This window comes from Schistocerca nitens, chromosome 5 (genome assembly GCF_023898315.1).
Source record: "Schistocerca nitens isolate TAMUIC-IGC-003100 chromosome 5, iqSchNite1.1, whole genome shotgun sequence".
Lineage (NCBI taxonomy): Eukaryota > Metazoa > Arthropoda > Insecta > Orthoptera > Acrididae > Schistocerca > Schistocerca nitens.
In genome coordinates this window covers 581,205,745-581,230,641 of record NC_064618.1, presented here as the reverse complement: position 1 = coordinate 581,230,641, position 24,897 = coordinate 581,205,745, and the positions used below count along the sequence as shown (strand labels likewise).

General features: G+C 39.0%; 1 protein-coding gene across 2 annotated transcripts in view; it reads right to left on the bottom strand.

Annotated features, from left to right (window-relative positions):
• Window positions 1–1,976: 1,976 nt before the first annotated feature.
• The window catches only part of LOC126259948 (uncharacterized), a 279,616-nt gene continuing 256,695 nt past the window's right edge, over window positions 1,977–24,897 (bottom strand). Inside the window, exons 12-13 of one of the 2 annotated variants that reach the window (XM_049957053.1) lie at window positions 15,934–16,059; window positions 1,977–2,104 (exon numbers count right to left, since the gene is read on the bottom strand). In XM_049957053.1, the coding sequence (XP_049813010.1) occupies window positions 15,945–16,059 (115 nt within the window). In that variant the 3' untranslated portion in view covers window positions 1,977–2,104; window positions 15,934–15,944. Of the gene's footprint in view, window positions 2,105–15,857; window positions 16,060–24,897 lie in introns of those variants that run through there. The other variant, XM_049957051.1, reaches the window with a different exon arrangement.

Below are 24,897 nucleotides of genomic sequence, written 5' to 3'. Positions count from 1 at the left end.
GTACAAGGAATATTTGGTTAAATTGCATTGAGATAGAGGAAAGAAAATGCAAAGGGAGGTCAAATCAAAGAACTGTAAATACGGGAAATGAGATGTTTAGCTGACGCTGCTGAAACAGAATAATCAATCTCAAAGTTATGGAAAAACAAATTACTAATAGTGTTTTTAAAATCTTACAGGTGTGTGTTGATCTTCAGCCCTTTGGTGAGTGAGTACAGTGCATTGTTCTTCTCTTTATTATTTTCAAGTTTGACAAATGATACTGACAGTCAGAGAAGACACTTTAACTTTAGGAAATTTGAATGTTTAAGAACACATTTAGATTGTAAGTAGACTGTAAGGCAGTATCATTTACATACTGTAAGATAAATAAGAGACCTGGAAAAAGTAAAACTGAACCTTTAAAACCTGGAAAAAGCCTTGAATTTTAATCTGTGACTCTTGCTAGCCACCCTGGCAAAACAGATACAAAGGTAACTGGGCAAGAAGCCACACAAAATGGAGTAACTCTGTAATGAGGCACTGGAGACCATAGGTCCCATGTACCAAAATACTAGTAAGATACCCCTGAACAACCTCTGAAAGTTTGTAGGTGGAGTTCTCGTTCACCTGGAACGTTCCCTGTTCCATATAAATGTATCTAGTGACGTTATGAAACTATCAGTGGTTCTATCCCTGAGTAAGGTAGTTTCTGAGCCTCACAGTATATTATTTACATAAAAATCCCTCACATAGGAGGAATGGTCATGGGAGGTGAATAACATATTTAGTGAGAGCCTCTTGTGTTAGGACCTAATTGCTTCTAAACTGCTGATAAAGGAAAGTGGGATATGGTGTGCACGGTTTTACAAAAATAACTACTATCTTCAGTTCTCTTCATGCTAAGGTAATCCTTTTTGTGGAGTCTGTAATGCCACAGACAGGTGCATAAGAAAATTTAGTGCTCCTGCACAGTTCTGATACCTGACGGCACTATACATAGCCATCAGAGTGACATTTGTAATGGAGGTGTGTTCCAAACAGAAAGCTGTCATTGGGTTTCCTTTGGCAGAAAACCAGAGCATCACAGATATTCATAGGCATCTGCAGAATGTCTACAGTGACCTGGCAATGAACAAAAACATGGTGAGTCATTGGGCGAGTTGTCTGTCATCATCACAACAAGGTCTCGTAGGTCCAATTTTCCACATGCCAGACGGTTGCGACTCCTGCAATGTATGTTCATTGTTACAGAACTGCACACGAACTTCTTCTCCATGGTAATGCAAGGCCTCACAGAAAACATAATTGGATTGTTCTTCCTCATCCACCCCAAAGCCCAGATCTCGCATACACCTGTTTGGCACTCAGTGGGAAACAGTGTATGGATGATGGGGAGGGAGGTTATTGACGCAGCATGAAACTGGCTCCAGTGACGACCAGCAGAGAGGTACCATGCAGCCATACAGGCCCTTCCAGTAAGGTGGCATAAGCCTGTCACATTGAACAGAGATTATGTTGAAAATTAGGGTTTCGAAGCCCAAAGCGTGCAGAATAATATACTGTATTGGAATCATAAATAAAACCAACCTGTCTTCAGAAAAAAATGTGTTCTATTACCTACTGAACACACCTCGTTTATTTATATACCATATATATATAAGAAAAATGCAGCCTAAGCTTGTATGAATGAAGCTTGTTTGAATGTTTATTATGGTATCATGAAAAAAAGTGAAAAAACTCCACACATGTACAATGTGCTGCATACATGTGGTCCATGGTTTGGCCTTTCTTGCCACTATTTGGCAAGTCTTACTTGTATTAGGTACAGCTTGGTTATGCTCAGGTCTTCTTGGGACTACTCAGTACAGAGTGACATTTCATTTATCAGTGTGCTGTGACTGTTTCTTACATCATTTTTCAGTTTGGCATAAACATAATGGTAGTACTGTTTATACCTTGCTATTTGCTTGTGATATAAAGGAAGTTCAGAAGTATGTCGCTGTTCATGTAACACTCAAAAGCAGGCAATGTAGTTACCTATCGTTGGAATCACAGTTCTTTTCCGAAGAGAGTTCTCAACATCTGTTATGCAGTCACATAATCACCAGGCATTGCAGATTTCCTGTAGAAACACACCATGCACAAACAATTTAAAAATTTAGGTGGTGATGAAAGAGGAAAAAAATTGCAATGATCAAGAAAGAACAGTACATTTTCTGAAGTTGAATGGTTTTTACAGTGCAGGTTCAACAGTTTTTGATGGAACTGAAAGAAGAATATGGAGACATTATCAGGGTGTATACATGGACAAAGAAAAAAAATTCCCGGATTTTTCCCAGATCTCCTAGTTAAACCCCCCCCCCCCCCCACGTGAAAATACACTTCTTCCAAGGTGAAAATGCTTTTTCCAGAAGCGACAGTGTACTTTCCCTCAGAGCTATAAAAATATAAATCTTTTGAGTGGTAAAGCTTTTGTATACCAGCATTTTAGAAAATGGAACATGGAAAAGAGGGGTGGGGGGTGGGGGGGATGTGTTTTGGAAAGACCTATGATGTGTAGCAACATATGCGCTGCATATTTTTATATTACGATACACAGCATGTTTCCATATAATGAAAGTGTAAATTTGAATTCTATGAAACACAGCACGTTAGTTTTCCGAAGCACTGAAACAGAGATTGCAACGCGCTTTTGTAAGCCAATCGTAGCTCATGTCACGTGTTCTCGCCAGCCAATGACAGTTGATATTAAGAGCATACAACACGCGATGTATAGTCAGCCAACGGCAACATCAGTTTTAAGTAGTGTGAACACACAAACAGGAAAAGTTAATCGTTTAAATTAATGTACGAGGTAGTTTGAAAAGTTTTCAGAACAGAACAGAAAAGAAGTACTTACATTACTGAGACTTTTTTTTATTTTTCAATGTAGTCTCCTTGTAGATTAATGCACATGATCCAATGATGTTCCAGTGCATTGATCCCATCCAGAAAATGAGTTTCCTCCAGCCTGCAAAATAGTTGTAAACTCCAGCTATCAGTTCTTTGTTTGAAGTGAATCTTCGTCCACCAAGAAAAATTTTCAGTTTTGGGAAGAGATCGAAGTTTGATGGAGCCATGTCAGGTGAGTAAGGTGGGTGTGGCAACAATTTATACTTTAGTTCGTGTAATTTTGCCATGGCGATGGCACATGTTTTCGATCCAGTGTCAAGAGTCGCAGCACCCATTTGCAGATAATTTTTTCATTTCTAATTCTTCAGTTAAAATGTGATGCACCCTTTCAGATGACATCTGGCAAATGTGAGCAATTTCATGCACTTACAATCGGCAATCCTCCATGACCAATCTGTGCATTTTTGCAATGATTACTGGCGTAGTGACACATCTTGGCCGACCACTGCATGGATCATCATCTAAGTTCTCCCGACCAAAATTAAATTCAATTGTCCACTTGGTGACAGTTGAATATGAAGGAGATGAGCCCCCAGTGTATTCTGGTAATCGGCATGAATGTCCTTTCCTTTCATACCTTTCTTTATGAAGTGCTTAATCACTACCAAATCTATATTTTCCATCTTCGAAAAACACTACATGGCAACAACAACAAAGCCATGTCACCGCCACAGCTCTCTTCCAAGAGCACTTGCGTGGCACATTTTTACAGGCAACAGTCCAATGAATATCACGTGAACAATTTGTTGCGCTAGTGCTGACCTCTTGTGGTGATTCCGAGAACTTTTCAAACCACCCTTGTACGTAGTGCAGCAACAAGAAAAGCTAAGCTTTCACATATAATGAAGATTAACAAGCTACAAGAAAAGCTGAGATTTCACATATAATATTGGTCTTTTTAGCGTGTGTTACACTTTAAGGTGCATCACACAAATGTGCCAGTAAATTTTTAAACAATGACAATGTTTGGTCTTCTGGGCTTGACATCATTATAAGCAGCTGGTACTCAAAGTGCTAGTTCTAAATGACAGCCAAACGCTCTGTGATTTAAGAAATTAGTTGCACATTCTCACACGTAACATAATTCATCTTGAGTAAAAGGAAATTTCCTTTGAAAATAGAGCTTTTCAAAAAACCATTTGCAATATTTTTCCACCACCTCTTACACACGGGTTCATTTCAGCATCTGCCAGAGGGCGCCAGAAAAACAGGCGTTATTGTGTGTCGGCAGCTACGATGACACTAGAAGCTCGTATGTTCACACATATGTAGCATTAATAGATCTTACATGATGTCATAAAAGAAATAGGACATCAGAGCTTAGGAATTTTGTAAACAATACTAAAATGCATAATTTGGCTTAAAGGGCACATTCATATGTACATATTTACAAGGAAGTAGGCCCCAACCCTGATATCAAGCTTTCCAGAGTGCTTTTCGGGAAGCAAATTGTCTTAGTGTACCAATACTGTCTGTCTCATATTTGGTTCTTTATTATGTGCCAGCAGATGAAAATGTGCACTTTAAATTCAGTGAACAGTTGAAACTAGCCAATAGAGTGGAATGAAACACTTTGTTTCTTATAAATTGACTGCATCTGTGGAAAAGATTAATAAAAACCACAGTTATTTAGCAAACCGACAAAAATGTCATTGTTGCTGATTGCCAAAAACATAGAAATAAAATAAAATCAGAAAACTGAAACTAGTATCATATTTTAGCCTTCTGTAATTATTTGAATGTATTTTAATTCACTTGATAGCTCCCGGCCACAGAAATCCATTTCGTTTTCATTTGATGTGTGAACTGTGAACGGAGGGGAAGCAGCAAAATCACTAAACGCAAGCCACACTTCAAGTAGTCAGAAGTGGATGGTGTTGCTCATGCACAACTCAATTGCGCACGCGCCCGCTGGCAGCTGTTGAAAACAAACTTAATGTAAACGGTTATGATGTCATGCTCATTGGAAGCAGTTTGCTGTTAATGAAGTATTCCATGGTCTTCGTCCTAAAGCCTTTGACACATTTTGATTTTGGCAGGTGCTTGTGTGTGCACTGTTTTGTCGTTGTAAGTGGTGCATTTCCTTTGCAACTTAAGTTTTATTTTGGTTTTATTCTCTCATTTGTATTTTATTGATGCAGCAAAATATAGGGGTTCCGCAAGATAGCATATTAGGACAAATACTGTTCCTGATATACATCAATGACTTTCCCAGTAGTGTTACTCATGGTGAAAAAATCCTCTTCACTGATGACAGCAATATTATAGTCACTGAGAAAACAAGGGAAACTGTTGTGGTTGGCACGGCGAGCCAACACCGTGTTACTAGAGGAGGCCGAAATGCACGCGTTAGCTCACGCAGGCTGGCGTGTGGTCTGGAACATGACAAGGAAATTAGAATTTAGAAAAACGGACGCAGCTGGTGGAATACTTAACTTTAATCCATTAATGATTAACATCGGTCTTGATGGTACATGATTCACAATATCAATAGTAACTGATAACGGCGCCTTGCTAGGTCGTAGCAAATGTCATAGCTGAAGGCTATGTTAAACTATCATCTTGGCAAATGAGAACGTAAGTAGGCAGTGAACCATTGCTAGCAAAGTCGGCCGTACAACTGGGACGAGTGCTAGTAAGTCTCTCTAGACCTGCCGTGTGGCGGCGCTTGGTCTGCAATCACTGATAGTGGCGACACGCGGGTCCGATGTATACTAACGGACCGCGGCCGATTTAAAGGCTACCACCTAGCAAGTGTGGCGTCTGGCGGTGACACCACAGAAACTCTCAAGGAAGTTTATGATTGGTCAATAAGCACTAAAGTGACATTGAAGATGTTGTTGTTGTGGTCTTCAGTCCTGAGACTGGTTTGATGCAGCTCTCCATGTTACTCTATCCTGTGTAAGCTTCATCTCCCAGTACCTACTGCAACCTATATCCTTCTGAATCTGCTTAGTGTATTCATCTCTTGGTCTCCCTCCACAATTTTTACCTTCCGCGCTGCACTCCAATACTAAACTGGTGATCCCTTGATGCCTCAGAACATATCCTACCAACTGATCTCTTCTTCTAGTCAAGTTGTGCCACATATTTCTCTTCTCTCCAATTCTATTCAATACCTCCTCATTAGTTATGTGATCTACCCATCTAATCTTCAGTATTCTTCTGTAGCACCACATTTTGAAAGCTTCTCTTCTCTTCTTGTCCAAACTATTTATCGTCCATGTTTCACTTCCATACATGGCTACACTCCATACAAATACTTTCAGAAACAACTTCCTGACACTTAAATCTATACTCGATGTTAACAAATTTCTCTTCTTCAGAAACGCTTTCCTTGCCATTGCCAGTCTACATTTTATATCCTCTCTACTTTGACCATCATCAGTTATTTTGCTCTCCAAATAGCAAAATTCATTTACTACTTTAAGTGTCTCATTTCCTAATCTAATTCCCGGAGCATCACCCGTCTTAATTCGACTACATTCCATTATCCTCGTTTTGCTTTTGTTGATGTTCATCTTATATCCTCCTTTCAAGACACTGTCCATTCCGTTCAGCTGCTCTTTCAGGTCCTTTGCTGTCTCTGACAGAATTACAATGTCATCGGCGAACCTCAAAGTTTTTATTTCTTCTCCATGGATTTTAATACCTATTCCGAATTTTTCTGTTTCCTTTACTGCTTGCTCAATATACAGATTGAATAACATCGGGGAGAGGCTACAACCCTGTCTTACTCCCTTCCCAACCACTGCTTCCCTTTCATGTCCCTTGACTCTTATAACTGCCATCTGGTTTCTGTACAAATTGTAAATAGCCTTTCGCTCCCTGTATTTTACCCCTGCCACCTTCAGAATTTGAAAGAGAGTATTCCAGTCAACATTGTCAAAAGCTTTCTCTAAGTCTACAAATGCTAGGAATGTAGGTTTGCCTTTCCTTAATCTAGCTTTTAAGATAAGTTGTAGGGTCAGTATTGCCTCACGTGTTCCAACATTTCTACGGAATCCAAACTGATCTTCCCCGAGGTCAGCTTCTACCAGTTCTTCCATTCGTTTGTAAAGAATTCGTGTTAGTATTTTGCAGCTGTGGCTTATTAAACTGATAGTTTGGTAATTTTCACATTTGTCAACACCTGCTTTCTTTGGTATTGGAATTATTATATTCTTCTTGAAGCCTGAGTGTATTTTGCATGTCTCATATATTTTGCTCACTAGATGGTAGAGCTTTGTTAGGCCTGGCTCTCCCAATGCTGTCAGTAGTTCTAATGGAATGTTGTCTACTCCCGGGGCCTTGTTTCGACTTAGGTCTTTCAGGGCTCTGTCAAACTCTTCACACAATATCATATCTCCCATTTCATCTTCATCTACATCCTCTTCCATTTCTATAATAATGTCCTCAAGAACATCGCCCTTGTATAGACCCTCTATATACTCCTTCCAACTTTCTGCTTTCCCTTCTTTGCTTAGAACTGGGTTTCCATCTGAGCTCTTGATATTCATAAAAGTGGTTCTCTTTTCTCCAAAGGTCTCTTTAATTTTCCTGTAGGCAGTATCTATCTTACCCCTCATGAGATAAGCCTCTATATCCTTACATTTGTCCTCTAGCCATCCCTGCTTAGCCATTTTGCATTTCCTGTCGATCTCATTTTTGAGACGTTTGTATTCCTTTTTGCCTGCTTCATTTACTGCATTTTTATATTTTCTCCTTTCATCAATTAAATTCAATATCTCTTCTGTTACCCAAGGATTTCTGCTAGCCCTCGTCATCTTACCTACTTGATCCTCTGCCACCTTCACTATTTCATCTCTCATAGCTACCCATTCTTCTTCTATTGTACTTCTTTCCCCCATTCTTGTCAATAATTCCCTAATGCTCTCCCTGAAGCTCTCTACAACCTCTGGTTCTTTCAGTTTATCCAGGTCCCATCTCCTCAAATTCCCACCTTTTTGCAGTTTCTTCAGTTTTAATCTACAGTTCATAACCAATAGATTATGGTCAGAGTCCACGTCTGCCCCTGGAAATGACTTACAGTTTAAAACCTGGTTCCTGAATCTGTCTTACCATTATATAATCTATCTGAGTATCTGAGACCTTCCAGTATCTCCAGGCTTCTTCCATGTATACAACCTCCTTTTATGATTCTGGAACCAAGTGTTAGCTGTGATTAAGTTATGCTCTGTGCAAAATTCTACCAGGTGGCTTCCTCTTTCATTTCTTAATCCCATTCCATATTTACCTACTACGTTTCCTTCTCTCCTTTTTCCTACTATTGAGTTCCAGTCACCCATGACAATAAAATTTTCGCCCCCCTTCACTATCTGAATAATTTCTTTTATCTCATCATACATTTCATCAATCTCTTCGTCATTGCGGAGCTGGTTGGCATATAAACTTGTACTACTGTGGTAGGCATGGGCTCCGTATCTATCTTGGCCACAATAATGCATTCACTATGCTGTTTTGTAGTAGCTTACCCGCATTCCTATTTTCCTATTCATTATTAAACCAACTCTTGCAATACCACTCTTTGATTTTGTGTTTATAACCGTGTAGTCACATGACCAGAAGTCTTGTTCCTCCTGCCACCGAACTTCACTAATTCCCACTATATCTAACTTGAACCTATCCAATCCCCTTTTTAAATTTTCTAACCTACCAGCTCAATTAAGGGATCTGACATTCCATGCTCCGATCCATAGAATGCCAGTTTTCTTTCTCCTGATAACAATGGCCTCCTGAGTAGTCCCCGACCGGAGATCCGAATGGGGGACTATTTTACCTCCGGAATATTTTACCCCAAGAGGACTCCATCATCATTTAACCATACAGTAAAGCTGCATACCCTCGGGAGATATTATGGATGTAGTTTCCCCTTGCTTTCAGCCATTCGCAGTACCAGCACAGCAAGGCCATTTTGGTTAGTGTTACAGGGCCAGATCAGTCAATCATCCAGACTGTTGCCTGCAACTACTGAAAAGGCTGCTGCCCCTCTTCAGGAACCACACATTTGTCTGGCCTCTCAACAGATACCCCTCCGTTGTGGTTGCACCTACGGTACAGCTATCTGTATTGCTGAGGCGCGCAAGCCTCCCCACCAACGGCAAGGTCCATAAAAATATTGATTCTCAGTTGAAGTGGTGTGGACACACAAAGGTACTTGCAAACAGAATGTCATCAGCATGTTATGCCCTTAGAATCCTATCATCAGTGTGTAACATGCAGTGACTTTTAATATTATTCATATGTACACTCAATTCTTAGAATTTTTTTTTTTTTTTTTTTTTTTGGGGGGGGGGGGGGGGCTAATGCACAAAATATGAACACAGTTTTCAAACTCCAGAAAAGAGCCATAAGAATAATAATCAAAAATACTAGATGAGCTCATTGTAAAGATCTGCTCAGAACACTGGGGATTTTAACTGCTCCATGTGAATACATTTACCAGTGAGTTGTACACATCAAAAATAACATTCGTAATTACTGCACAAACAGCTCTGTCCATGACCATGCAACAAGAGATAGACTCAACTTACATTTACCAAGAAAAAATAAACATAAAACTCAAAGCAGCATTTTCTACCAAGGAATAAAACTGTACAATAAATTACCAAAAGAGATTAAAGAAATTGCAAAAATACACTTATTTAAAAAGGCAGCTAAAAAGTACCTGTTATGCAATACATTTTATACATTGAAGGATTACTTAGCTAAAACAGATTAGGGGTTTGATAAAAAAATGTTATACAAATAAATAATAATAATAATAATAATGATTATAAAATATCCAACATTCCACTAACACCTTCACTTTATGTTTTTTTCCCTTCTTTTTTCATTTCTAGAAATACTTACCCGCAAGCTATGCACAGCACAACACTAACACCTCTTCCTCTTTCTGAGCTCAATGTATACCAGGAGTAAATCTAATGATTGTCTCTAACTAGAAGTCTGTAAATATGTATGTATACGAATTAGTTTATTTTAAATTGATCTAAATTTGTGAATACTTTGACATGTCCTATACCCTTGTAGAAAGAGATCTACGGATGAATAAAGCTGCTGCTGCTGCTGCTGCTGCTGCTGCTACTACTACTACTACTACTACTGCTGCTACTACTAATAGTGTAGTACTCTGCAGTAGTGGGATACAGTAAAATTCTTTGTTAGACTATCAGTTCTTACTAGTCAAGATTACAAAAATTTAACTGAAACTAAAACAATGAAAAATTCTTGGAATTCTATAAAAATTCCAGCGTTATTACCGGTTTCTCCTGGAAAAAAATATTCCTGGATTTACCACTTGTCCAGGAGCATATATAACCTGGTTATATATTATTGTGAAGTATCTTGGTCAAGTCAAGGGGCATTCTTAGAACCATTTTTCGATTTAAGACCCAGTACTGCAGAATTTATAAAGGCAAAAAGGGAGCAGGAACCAAAATTAGAAGATCCAGAATGGATTGCAGAATAGAAGTAGAAAGACTGTGGGCGCATTGGTGGAACAGATGGCTGGAATGGGAACAGCTAAGGGGATAGGTAGGGTGAAAGAAAGTGACTAACAAAGTTTGAGGCCATGAGGGTTACAGAAATGTAGGATGTATTGCAGGGAGAATTCTCACCTGTTCAATTCAGAAAAGCTGGTGTTGGTAGGAAGCATCCAGATGGCATAAGCTGTGAAGCAGTCATTGAAATGAAGAATGTTGTGTTGGACAGCATGCTCAGCAACTGGATGGTCCAGCTGTTTCTTGGCCAGTTTGTCGGTGACCACTCATGCCGACAGATAGCATGTTGGTTGTCATGCCACATAGAATGCCGCACAGTGGTTGTGGCTTAGCTCATAGATCACATGACTAATTTCACAGGAAGCCCTGTCTTTGATGGGATAGGTGATGCTTGTGACTGGACTAGAGTAGATGGTGGTGGAAGGATGTATGGGACAGGTATTGTATCTAGGTCTATTACAGGGATATGAGCCGTGAAGCACTGGGTTGGGAGCAGCAGTTGAATAGGGATGGGCAGGGATATTGTGTAGGTTTGGTGGGTTGCGAAATATTACTGTGTGAGGAAAGGGAAGGGTAGTGGGTAGAACATTTCTCTTTTCAGGGCATGATGAGAGGTAGTCCAAACCCTGGTGGAAAATATGATTCAGTTGCTCCAGTCCTGGATGCTACTGAGTCATGAGGGGAATGCTCTTGTACGACTGGAGGGTGGGACTTTAGGAGGTGGTGGGTGACTGGAGAGATAAGGCACAGGAGATCAGTTTTTGAACAAGCTTAGAGACACTGGCTAGGGTGTATGGAAGGGACTTCTTGGTATGGAATGAGAGGCAACTGTCGAAGTGGTGGTATTGCAGGAGGTTGGTAGGTTCGATACAGATAGAGGTACTGATGTAGCCATCATCGAGATCAATATCAAGGTGGACCAGGTAAAGCAAATGGAGGAGAAGGTACTGATGTCCTGGAGCAACGGGAATAGGGTGTCCTCACCCTTGATTCATATCAGGAAGATGTAATCAGTGTATCTGAACCAGTTGAGGGGTTTGGTATTCTGGGTTGTTAGGAAGGATTCCTTTAGATGGCCCGTGAAAAGGTTGGCATAGAATGGTGCCATGCAGGTGCCCATTTGACTGTAGGTGATGTCTTCAAAGTAGCAGTAATTGTGGGTGAGGGTATACTTGGTCATGGTGACCAGGCAGGAGGCTAAACATTTGGAATCCGTCGGCTGTTGGGAAGGTAGTGTTCAATAGCGGCATTGGGGATGTCAGTGTAAAGGGAGGTGGCATCAATAGTGATGAGCAGGTAATCTCCCTGTATAAGTTCAATATCACTATTAGTCTCATAAAATACCAGTTGCACACTACTGAGGAATAGTATTGGATGTTCTTTGGATATTCATCACATTTGCCCATTGTCCTACCAATGAACCAAACCCTGCCACCCGATTTATCAACGACCGAGCTGACACTATCTGATCATTAGTATCCGGACATCCCTAAGGAATGCAGAATTAACCACTGGATGCCACAAGAGGCGGACCTGCCCCAGTGAAAGGAGATGGGAAGAATTTGTGTTGTCAGTAGAGAAGCAGTAACAGCAGAATGAGTCAGTCAAGAGAGTCCAGTGACTTCGAACGTGGACTAGTCAGTGAGTATCACCTGAGTAACAGATCTGTAAGGGACATTTCAAGTCTTGAACAGCTGCCAAAGTCGATGTTTGGTGATACAACTGTGAAGTGGAAATGCGAAGGAACAACCACAGCTAAACAAAGACCAAGCAGGCCTCATGCACTGACGGACAGGGATCATAAAATATAAAAAAATCACATGAAACCGGCAGAAGGAATCATTAATGAGTTTCAAAGTGCTGCAATCAATCCAGCTAGCACGACAACTGTGCATAGGGAGAAAAAAGAATGATGGATAATGGCTGAGTAATTCTTCACAAGCGACATGTTTCTGCAGACAGTTCTAAGCGATGCGTGAGACAGCGTAATGAGCGATGCCACTGGACAGAACATGAATGGAAATGAGTCATTTGAAGTGATAAATTGTACTGTACCCTGTGGCAATTCTGGTTTGTGTTCAGGAAAACATTATCTACATCATGCGTAGTGCCATCAGTGAAGTACAGAGAAGGTGGTGGTATGGTATGAGGGTGTTTACGCATTGTGTTTAAGAAAATGCTGAATGTAGAAGGGGAGAACACATTTTAGAGCAGAAAATCGTTCATGCAGGAGAATTGTGCAAATATACTGTCGTTTGATGATTGAACAGACTCGTGTATGTGCAACATTGTAATAAGCATTTGTGGCACAGAGAAACAACTGGAGAAGTTGAAAAAAATAAGTCACCAGGTCTGAATGAAATCCCAATTAGATTTTTCAAAAAGTACACTATGGCACTGACCCCTTGTGTAGTTTGCAAGTAGTTTGCATTTATTGTGAATCTCTAGCCCAGCACAAAGTCCCAAGTGACTGGAAAAAAGTGCAGGCAACTCCTGTGTGCAAGAAAATTACACACCAAGTTCACTAACATCAGTTTTCTGCAGAATCCTTGAACATATTCTCAGTTCGAATATAGTAAATTTTGCTTGAGGTCAAGAATCTTAGGTCCATAAATCAGTATGGTTTTAGAAAGCATAGCTTAGAAGGGGAGAACACATTTTGGAGCAGAAAATCGTTCATGCAGGAGAATTGTGCAAATATACTGTTGTTTGATGATTGAACAGACTCATGTATGTGCAACATTGTAATAAGCATTTGTGGTGCAGAGAAACAACTGGAGAAGTTGAAAAAAATAAGTCACCAGGTCTGAATAAAATCCCAATTAGATTTTTCAAAAAGTACACTATGGCACTGGCCCCTTGTGTAGTTTGCATTTATTGTGAATCTCTAGCCCAGCACTAAGTCCCAAGTGACTGGAAAAATGTGCAGGCAACTCCTGTGTGCAAGAAAATTACACACCAAGTTCACTAACATCAGTTTTCTGCAGAATCCTTGAACATATTCTCAGTTCGAATATAGTAAATTTTGCTTGAGGTCGAGAATCTTAGGTCCATAAATCAGTATGGTTTTAGAAAGCATAGCTTATGTGAAACTCAGCATGCACTTTTCTCAAATGATATACTGTGAATTATGAATGAAGGGCAACAGGCAGATTCCATATTTCTAGATTTCTGGAAAATGTTTGACATGGTGCCTCATTGCAGGCTGCTAAAGAAGGTACGAACATGTGGAATAGGTTCACAGATGCCGGTGTGGCTCAAAGACTTGTTAAGTTATAGAACCAAGTATATTTTCCTTGAAGGTGAGTATTCATCAGGAAACAAGAGTATTGTCAGGAGTGCCCCAGGGTAGTGTGATAGGACTGGTGTTCTTTCTCTACATACATGATGATCTGGCAGACAGGGCAGGCAGCAATCTGGTTATTTACTGATGATGCCGTGGTGGACAATAAGGTGTCGAAGTTGAGTGAGTGTAAGAGGATACAACATGAGAGACAAAATTTCTAGTTGGTGTGATGAATGGCAGCCAGCTCTAAATGTAGAGAAATGTAAGTTAATGTCGATGAGTATGAAAAACAAATCCATAATGTTCGGATACAGCATTAGTAGTATCCTGCTTGACACAGTAACATTGTTTAAATATGTGGGCGTAACGTAGCAAAGCAATATGAAATGGAACGAGCATGAGAGGATTGTGGTAGGAAAGGTGAACGGCCGACTTTGGTTTATTGGAAACATTTTAGGAAAGAGTGGTTCATCTGTAAAGGAGGCTGCATATAGGATGCTAGTGCGACTCATCTTGAGTGCTGCTTGAGTGCTTGGGATCCATATCAGGTCGGACTGACAGAACACATCGAAGCGATTCAGAAGCAGGCTGCTAGATTTGTTACCAGTAGGTCTGAACAACATGTAAGTATTACAGAGATGCTTCAGGATTTGAAATGGGAATCCCTGGAGGGAAGGCCACACTCTTTTCGAGGAACACTATTGAGAAAATTTGGAGAACTGTCAACTGAAGTTCATTTCTGAATGATTCTACTGCCACCAACATACACTGTGCATTAAAGACCGAGATTTGTGAGTGAAACACAGTAGAGAATGGCCATGCACTATGTTGTGGTTTGTGGAATATTTACATAGATGTAGATGTAGAGGGGTTGGTAGGATGAAGTACAAGTTCGTGTGACACAGAAAGGTACAGAAAATAATATACAAAAGTAAGTGAAAGTGTCATAGGAAGAGTGATCAATTTGAAGGTCTAGGATTAATGATATCAGAGAGAGTGATGTGGGGCATGAGATAATGCACCAACAATCAGCGTGGTCATGTAGCTGTGTGTTGTGCATGGACGAAACAGTTTATACAGTGTGACTCATAAGTGTGGTGTGGTTTGGAAGGCAACATGTAAAACAGCAAGGAAGAGAAAACACACGCACACGCACGCACACGCACACGCACACACACACACACACACACACACACAACAGACAACTGTCTCTGGCTGTTGAGCAACTGCAAGCAACAGCACATGACGAGAGAAGCAATCTAGGTGGTGGGGGTAAGGAGGTGACTGGGGTGGGGAGGGATAGCCAGGTATGGGTGGGGGACAGTAGAGTGCTGGTTGTGGCAGCACACAGGGATGAGGTGAGGAAAGGGCAGGGCAGCTAGGTGTATGCCCCCACAAGCAGCACTTGCTTCACAGCTTGTGCCATCTGGATCCTCCCTACCAACACCAGCTTTTCTGAAATACACAGGTGGGAACTCTCCTTGCAACACATCCTACATTCCTGTACACCTCCTATCCTGTCTTCGTTCGTCACTATCCTTCACCCACAAATCCCCTACCCTGTTCCCACTTCAGACTACACAACATTCTGTTCCATCAACACACCCACAGTTTTTTTTACTTCTCTCCTTTCCACCTCCCACCCCCATCTAACCTCCCCACTACACTGCACCTCACTGCCCTACCCTCTCCCCACTTTGTCCCTATATGCTCTCACAAGAAGAAGTTTATTGTCCCCCACCCTGTTATCCCTTCCCTCCTCACTGCATCCTCCTCCTTACCCCCACCACCCAGATTGCTTCCCTCATCAAGGCTGTTGCTTGCAATCTGGTCTTGGCAGCCAGGGACAGTAGTCATGTGCATGCAAGTTGTTTGTTTGAATGTGTGTGTGTTTTGTCCAATGCAGAAAAAGGTCTTGTGGCCGAAAGCTTACCCTTTGTAGCAATCTTTTTGTTAGGCTGTCATCTTCACTATAGGGTGAGTAGCAATCTATCCTTTTCATAATACTGTGAATATTTCTATTTTTCTGAGGAATTATAACAGGAATTTTGCAAGTCACAGTTTATGTATTTTATCTACTGTTTTACCAACAATGTAGAAGATAGCTTAATTTCAACATTTTTTATTAACTCTGTTATTTACAAGGAATACATAATTTTTTTTAACCAGACATAACTTTCAGCACACATCTTTATGTGAGTAAGTACCTACATATGTTTGTATCAGCAACCAAATCTTTCCAAAATTTTCATGTACTGTTTCACAGCTTTGTAATAATTTTGTAGGAAATAGGAGTTTCTTTCTACTCCATTTGCCAGGTTTTTTACTTGTGTTTCACTGGAACAAACACAAAGAAAAACAGTTAGTTGCCATCACAAAATTATGACATGTACTGGACAAAAACTAGCATATTTATGGAAATATCCACTACCTAGTAAAGTATTTTATGATTCATGCTGTGATGCTTTCACAACTTGTGCCACTAGATATGACATGAAATAAACTTAACAATGCTGCCACTGGACACTGACCCACAGAAATATTCCACCAAATGATTCATGTGTGTGGGTGTGGTACAAATTGTGTGTATATAAATGTGTTTTGGTGAGAGTGAAATTTTATGGTGGATGGTGACATTTGGGCCATTACCTGTAGTTCCACTGAGTTATCAATAAACTTTAATTATTTTTTTCCACTATGTACAGGGCGAACCAAAAAGGACTTTACAACCTTGTAATGATATAGAAATTTACTGAGGTAACTTACTTTGTAGCAGACAACCTCAAGTTTCATATAAAAGTGTCAAGTGTCATTTTGGTTCGATGTGACTACCATTTGTGATGCAGCAAACATCCTACCAGTTATCAATTTCTTCCCACTTGTTGCAGCAAACTAGGCATAACTTATGCAATGGCAGTGTGGATTTGATTTTTCTGGTTGACTAAATTGTTTAGTAGGAAAGGAACGTGCACTCAGTCTTTAGTGGAACCCCAGAGAAAGAAATCAAGTAGTGTCAAAGGCCCTTCATGATCAATCCACCAATCTGAGAAGTGATTATCCAGGAAACCTCTAACTTCTGTGAGGGAATGATGTGCACTGTCATAATGGTAGTAAATTGTCGCATCTCGGTCACCTTTATCAATCTGTGGAAGTAAAATGTTTTGAAGCATATTCAGACACACACTAACAATGACAGTTTCCTCCATGAAAAAGACAGGGCCATACACTTTTCAATTTGCTAATGATACGAAACATATTACCTTTGGGGCTGTAACAAACATGTTCTAGGGTTGCATTGGATTTCCAGTGTCCCATGTTCTGCAGTTGTGGGTACTCAACGTGACAATAATGTCTAATCGTCCTCTATCTGATGCACAATTTCTGCAAAGAATTCCCATGAGCAAACTCATCTTTATAGTAATTCGCTGTACCATTGTGTATTTGTATGGTTTCATGTGCAAAGATCTATGCAGTACTCACCAAACAGTCTTTTGTGGAATGCCTGTCTTGCGAGATGCATGTCTCACTGATTTTCATAGACTGCGGGCAGAGCTCTCCCTCACCTGTGTGACATAATTATTAACACACAGGCGACCTGCTGACTTATCATGTTACAGTGAACAACCAGCCTCAATGAAGTCCTTGCACAAAGAGTAATTTGTAGGCCTACGTAAAGGATCTTTAGTGTATCTGGTGTGAAATTTACACTGAATAGTTGTTGCAGAGTTCATTTCATGAAACCAAAACACACAGAGAGCATGCTTTACATCAGTGAATGAAGCCATTTTAACTGCGCACTATGGGGTAGTGATGCATTACGTGAACCAGATTTTAGTTTGTTTGCTACAAAATGTCACATCTAATTATGTAAGTTATTTCAATAAAGTTGTATATCATTCCCAAGTTGTAAAGCCCTTTTGACTCACCCTGTATATTTATAAAGGTAAAGATTAGCTCTTTTTCAGGCATGAATGATAATCACCTATGAAGACATCTGGAAAATTCGTAAAACCTGCTCAACAGGACTACTCAACAATGCAGTGAGAGACAGTTCACCTGTCAACAAGTTTCATCATGGCAAACAAAAGTTTAACAATTATGATCTTTTGCAGGATTCTTCTGTTAACTTATCTGAAGCATAAAGGTGAAAAGTCAAGTGTTTATTAACTGGGCAGGAGATGAAGGCTAAAGCATGAAAATAAAATGCCACAATAATTGACTGTTCTTAGATTTTATTTGACAGAGGGAAAACTGTGCACTTCGTTGGACATTTGACGTAACCACTGTGGACATAGAAAGATGCATTATACTGCCATTGTTGAAAAGTGTGTGAAACAAACTCAATCAATGTTGAAGAATTACTGCTAAATGCTGTATCCAACTGGCACTAAAATTACCACTGCCACTAACTATAGTTCAATAATAAATGCATGCAAAATTGGAAAAAAGGGGGAAGGGGTAAGAGACCATTTTTCATCAATGGATAATCGGAGCAGGACAAATTTCAAATTGCTAAACAGTGTATTGAGTTCTACAACACACACTTAAGACTAGGGTGTTCCAGAAAGACCTGATTTCAAAAGACTATACCTTCTTAGTGAAAGAAGACAGAAACTTGGGGTGGACTTTAACTTTCGTGACGTTACCGGTAGGGTCTTCCAGATGCAGTAAGCTAGCTTTTTCACTACCTAATGTGCTCAGAGTTGAGATGGTAATAACACAGCAACAAAATGGTTTTGCATTCTGCCTTTCCACACATGAAACTCAGTTATGATGACATAGTGTGGTTTTCTTTGTAAGTATGGTATAACGAAGACTGAGCATAAAGGGTGTACGGATTTTGCGAAGCACCATTTGTCTCAAAGGCTCCCTGATAACATCACCATTTTTCGAAATGTGAAAAGGCTCCTAAAATTTGAGGTGAACTGTGAAGCCACATATGAAGAGCAATGAATGCAGCAACTCCACACATGCTTGCAAATGTATGAACTGAGTGAGACCATCTCTGGAAGTTTGTTGTGCATACAGTGGATGGCTTATTGAACTTTTGTGAAAGGCAAACAAAAACTTTGATCCATACATAATTGTAAAAGGGTGTAAGTGCAGGCATGTAAAAGATATACCCTTTAAAAATGAAACTGTTATTTTGAAAAAGTGAAATTCGTAGTCCTATGTGTAAGTTAAAATTCATCCTAAGTTTGTCTTAATTAAAAAAGAAGTTATTGTCTTGTGCAATTAAATGAATCTTTTTTGAAAAACTTTTATAGTGATCTATCTTTAACTAAACAGTCTTCTCTGGTATAGGAACTAGGCCTAAGCACAATGAGAAACTCAGACAGGAGAGTACTGCAAATGTTAGAATAAGGAAAGGTTCTCATAAAAGTATAATTAAAACTAATGTAAGTATATTTCATCAAAATATTGGGAGTTTAAAGAATAAAGTAGATGAGCTTCTGGTTTGTTTAGAAGATTTAGAAGCTGAGAATGAAATAGATATACTATGCCTGTCTGACCATCACATTGTTACTGATATGGATAAGATAAATGTAAGTGGATATAAGCTCTCTGCACATGTAATGAGAGAAAATATGGAGAAAGGAGGAGTTGCCATATATGTCAAAAGTTATCATTGTGCAAAAAGTATAGAAGTAGAGAAACATATAGAAGCATGTGCCTGTGAGCTTAAATTAAATAAAGGCACATTTATAATTGTAACTGTATATAGGTCCCCATCAGGAAATTTTCATCTATTTCTGAAAAATTTGGACTCCTTGTTGTGCTATCTGTCAGACAGGGGGAAGCAAATTATTATTTGTGGGGACTTCAATGTAGATTCTCTGAAAGAGGGTAATAGGAAAAATGACCTTGAAGTATTACTCGGTTCTTTCAATTTGACACCCGTTATTGATTTTCCTACTCGGGTGGTAAAGGATAGCAGCTCACTGATAGATAACTTCTTTATAGACCAAGATAAGTTTAACCAGATAAATGCTCAGCCTGTTGAGAATGGTCTTTCTGATCATGGTGCACAGCTAGTTACAATATATGACATAGCTCCATTCAGCAATACTAAACAGTCCTCCAAAGTAGTACGTCCAGTCAACGATTTAACAATTGCAAATTTCAGGGAAAGCCTTCAGCAGTTAGACTGGGATGAGGTGTACCGTGAACCTGATGCCAATTTAAAATATAATTTATTTCATGACATTTTTGTAAATGCATTTGAAAACTGCTTCCCCAAGAAAATAGTTAAATATGCTCGTAAGAAACCTTGTAACAAACCATGGCTTACTAAGGGTATGAAAATATCTTGTAACCGGAAAAAGGAAATGTATCTGACAGCAAGAAAGAGTAGTGACCCAGAAACTATCAAAAATTATAAAAACTACTGTGTTATATTAAGAAAAGTTATTAAAAAATCCAGGAGTATGTGTATCATGTCTGAAATCAGCAACTCTGATAATAAAATTAAAACAATTTGGAATATTATTAAAAGAGAAACAGATCAACCAAGAGCAGAGGAAGACAGTATTACCATCAAATTGAATGAAAACTTTACGAACAAAAAGTCAGAAGTTGAAAATATTTTTAATAATCATTTTCTAAATGTCGTGGATATAGTAGGATCCAGGTGTTCATTAGAAGATGCTAGGCTGTTAATGGAAGAGGCCATACCTATGCAATTTGATACAATTGAAATCTCACCCACTTCTCCCTCTGAAATTAGGAAAATAATAAACTTGCTTAAAAGCAAAAACTCACATGGAATTGATGGCATTTCCAGCAAAATACTAAAAGCTTGTTCTCAACAGATAAGTAAGATTCTCAGCCACCTGTGTAATAGCTCTCTGGAACAGGGCATTTTCCCTGATAGACTGAAATATGCTATTGTTATACCTTTGCATAAAAAGGGGGATAGATCTGATGTCAACAATTACCGTCCAATCTCCCTTCTAACAGCTTTATCCAAAATTTTTGAGAAAGTAATGTATTCAAGAGTAGCTTCACATATCTGTAAAAATGAAGTACTAACAAAATGTCAGTTTGGTTTCCAGAAAGGTTTTTCAACAGAAAATGCCATATATGCTTTCACCAGTCAAATTTTGAATGATCTGAATAACCGAACACCACCCATTGGGATTTTTGGTGATCTCTCAAAGGCTTTTGATTGTGTAAATCATGAAATTCTGCTAGACAAGCTCAAGTATTGTGGCATGAGTGGGACAGTGCACAAATGGTTTAATTCGTACCTAACTGGAAGAGTGCAGAAAGTTGAAATAAGTAGTTCTCATAACATGCAAAGATCAGCACATTCCTCAAACTGGGGAACTATCAAGAATGGGGTTCCACAAGGGTCAGTCTTGGGTCCTTTGTTGTTCTTATTATATATTAATGACTTGCCATTCTATATTCATGAAGAGGCAAAGTTAGTTCTCTTTGCTGATGATACAAGTATAGTAATCACACCTGACAAACAAGAATTAACTGATGAAATTGTCAGTACTGTCTTTCAGAAAATTACTAAGTGGTTCCTTGTAAACGGACTCTCACTGAATTTTGATAAGACACAGTACATACAGTTCCGTACAGTGAATGGTATGACGCCATTAATAAATATAGACCTTAATCAGAAGCATATAGCTAAGGTAGAATATTGCAAATTTTTAGGTGTGTCCATTGATGAGAGATTAAATTGGAAGAAACACATTGATGATCTGCTGAAACGTTTGAGTTCAGCTACTTACGCAATAAGGGTCATTGCAAATTTTGGTGATAAACATCTTAGTAAATTAGCTTACTACGCCTATTTTCACTCATTGCTTTCATATGGCATCATATTTTGGGGTAATTCATCACTGAGGAATAAAGTATTTATTGCACAAAAGCGTGTAATCAGAATAATAGCTGAAGTCCATCCAAGATCATCCTGCAGACATTTATTTAAGGATCTAGGGATATTCACAGTAGCTTCTCAGTATATATACTCTCTTATGAAATTTGTTATTAACAACCAAACCCAATTCAAAAGTAATAGCAGTGTGCATAACTACAATACTAGGAGAAAGGAAGATCTTCACTATTCAAGATTAAATCTAACTTTGGCACAGAAAGGGGTGAATTATACTGGCACTAAAGTCTTTGGTCACTTACCAAATAGTATCAAAAGTCTGACAGATAACCAACAAGTATTTAAGAAGAAATTAAAAGAATTTCTGAATGACAACTCCTTCTACTCCATAGTGGAATTTTTAGATATAAATTAAAAAAGAAAAAAAAGCACAATAAAATAAAGTTGTTATATTAACTTAAGTATGTTGTTAAATTAACCTAATTATGTCATGTATTGGAAAATTCGACTCGTTCCACATCATTACGAAATATCGTATTCATGATCCATGGAACTAGTATTAATCTAATCTAATCTAATCTATTAACAGTAATGGGTAACAAACAAATTAATCGTGTGAAAGTCAATTCAGAACTTTAAGTGATACTTTAAAATCTCAGTAATCAGGTGGACAGTGTTTACTCCTGCCTAGTAAACACAGACACACTTATTGCAATAGTGTTATACAAATTTGTCAGAAAATTATCAACAGATATAGAAATTACACTAAGAAAATACTTTTTTTAGTTGATCCATCAGAGCACATTACTCCGATATTACAATTTTCGGCCAATGTTGCCAATCTTCACACATGTTAAAAAAATCCTGAGTCTTAATTATAACAAAGATGATAATGTTTCGACAATGACATGTCATGTTATTTGCTAGGATGCTGCAGAGATTTGGAGGGTGACAGAGGGTGGGGTCGGAAGACTACGAGGAAGAGAAGGTTTCATTTCAGGTCTTGACTTCAGAAAGAAATTTGTTATGACATTCAAGGCCTGGGTGGCACTGGGCAACAAGGCGTACGGCGGGTGTCTTCTGAGTTTTTTTGAAAATGAAATCTGTATCAGTCAGAGGGGTAAGCAGAGGAGAGACTGCCTGGGAAACATTTTTGAGAATTTTGCAGCCAGGGATTGGTTGTTAATGTAGGTGTTGAGGGATTCAGTAGTAAAGTAGATTATGTCTGCCACATCAACAAACTCCCCCTCGCTTTCCACCACTACTGATCTTATACATTTCTCCCAGGCAGGATTCTCCACTCACCCTCTCAATAATAAAGTTACCATTTCCAAAAAAATCAGACGCACTTTTCTTGTCACCCTGGCCTTGAATGCCTCAATACATTAATCCACTAAGGTTATGACTTTCTCAAGTCAAGTCCTGAAATTAAATGTTATCTCCCAGGTAGTCTCCCTACATTACCCACTGGAACTTTCTGCCTTCCCTCCTTTGATTAGATTAGATTAGATTAGTTTTTCGTTCCATAGATCAGTGCTGAGGAGATCCTCGTGGATGTGGAACATGTCAAATTTATTTATTTTTCTTTTTAAGCTGAAATAACAATACTAATAGTACGAATACATACAATACATCATCTGTTTCTATTAAAAAATTCGTCAATGGAGTAGAAGGAGTTGGCCACTAGTAAGTCTTTCAGGCTCCTTTTAAACTGATCTTTATTTGTAACTAAATTGTTTATGTTTACTGGCAAATTATTGAAGATGAGTGTTCCTGAGTAGTGGACCCCTTTTTGAACTAAAGTAAGTGCTTTTAAGTCCTTGTGCAGATCATTTTTGTTCCTGGTATTGTATGTATGAACTGAGCTGTTTGTTGGGAAAAGAGATATATTATTTAGGACACATTTCATTTCTCCAACCATTGTAACATTCCAGTAAAAGCAAGCAGCATACCCAAACTATGATCCCTACACCATGGTTCCTACCCCTGAAACACCCCCATTATAAAAACTGACCCACGCACCCACCAGACTTCTCCAATCATAAATCTAACAATATCAAGGGCAGAGCAACTTGGGAAATTGTGGATGTTGTTTATCACCTATCTTGCTACCACTGCATAGCTTTTTACATAGGAATAACCACCACTACACTGTCTGAGCACATCAGTGGGCATAGAAGAAATGTCCATCTCAGGCACATGCTGCACCCAATTACTGAATATCCTCTACAGCTCGAATCAGTAGACCATAAGACCTGCTACACCACGCGACTATTTGGATCCTCTCACACAATACTGGCTCTTTGAATCTGGAGCTGGGAATATGCATTCCAACACTTCCTAACAACCTCTTGGATTTAACCTCCATCAATACATCTAAGCCCCCCCCCCCCCCTTTTCTTTCTCATTATAATAATGTTTTTCATTTACGTTTTTATACATATATTTTTATTTATTATATCTTTATTGCATTTAATTTTCCATCTTTGTTCTCCTTTCAGCCCTCTTTTCTATCCCCCCCCCCCCCTCCCCAGTCTCTCCAAGTTCTTAATAAATGCACTATTCATTTCTCTTCCTCTTAAATATCTTTACTACTCAACCTGTCCTCATTTTCTCTGGAGTTCTACCAATGTACCATCCTTGACTTACTACTATCCGAGATACTGTCCCCCACCCCCCCCCCCCCCCTTCATCTTTGTCTTCTTTTGTGCTCATAGCAGGTGTTTCAGTCTAAATGACCTACTCTTCTTTTTAATCTCCCCCAATCAACCCTCCTCTCCTCCCTGAAGCTGGAAGCCGGAACTAGAAATCTAGGATCGTGGCCTATACTTCTATGTACGTGTGTATTGGCAGTAACAGGTATAAATATTTCACCTCTTGAAGGTAAATACTGACCAGCAATTCTGTCTCATATAACACTTTTCTCATTTGAATTTTCCTTTGGATTATATAATGTTTCAGTGTATCAAAAGTAACGTGGTGGAGGGGAGAGGGGGGAGGGTGTAGGGATATAATGAAAGGCAAGACGGGAAATTACAAAACTGTGTGTACTTACAGGTCCATTATTAAAACATTAATAACAATGCCAGTCCAAATTTTTAAATACGAAGTACTGAAATGTCACTTGCATTATATATAAGAAGTTACTATTTCCAACCCAAAATTTCTATTTTTGGTATAACCACAATGTTACATGTTTTATATTGTTGTTGTGGTCTTCAGTCCAGAAACTAGTTTGATGCAGCTCCCCATGCTACTCTAACCTGTGCAAGCTTCTTCATCTCCCAGTACCTACTGCAACCTACATCCTTCTGAATTTGCTTAGT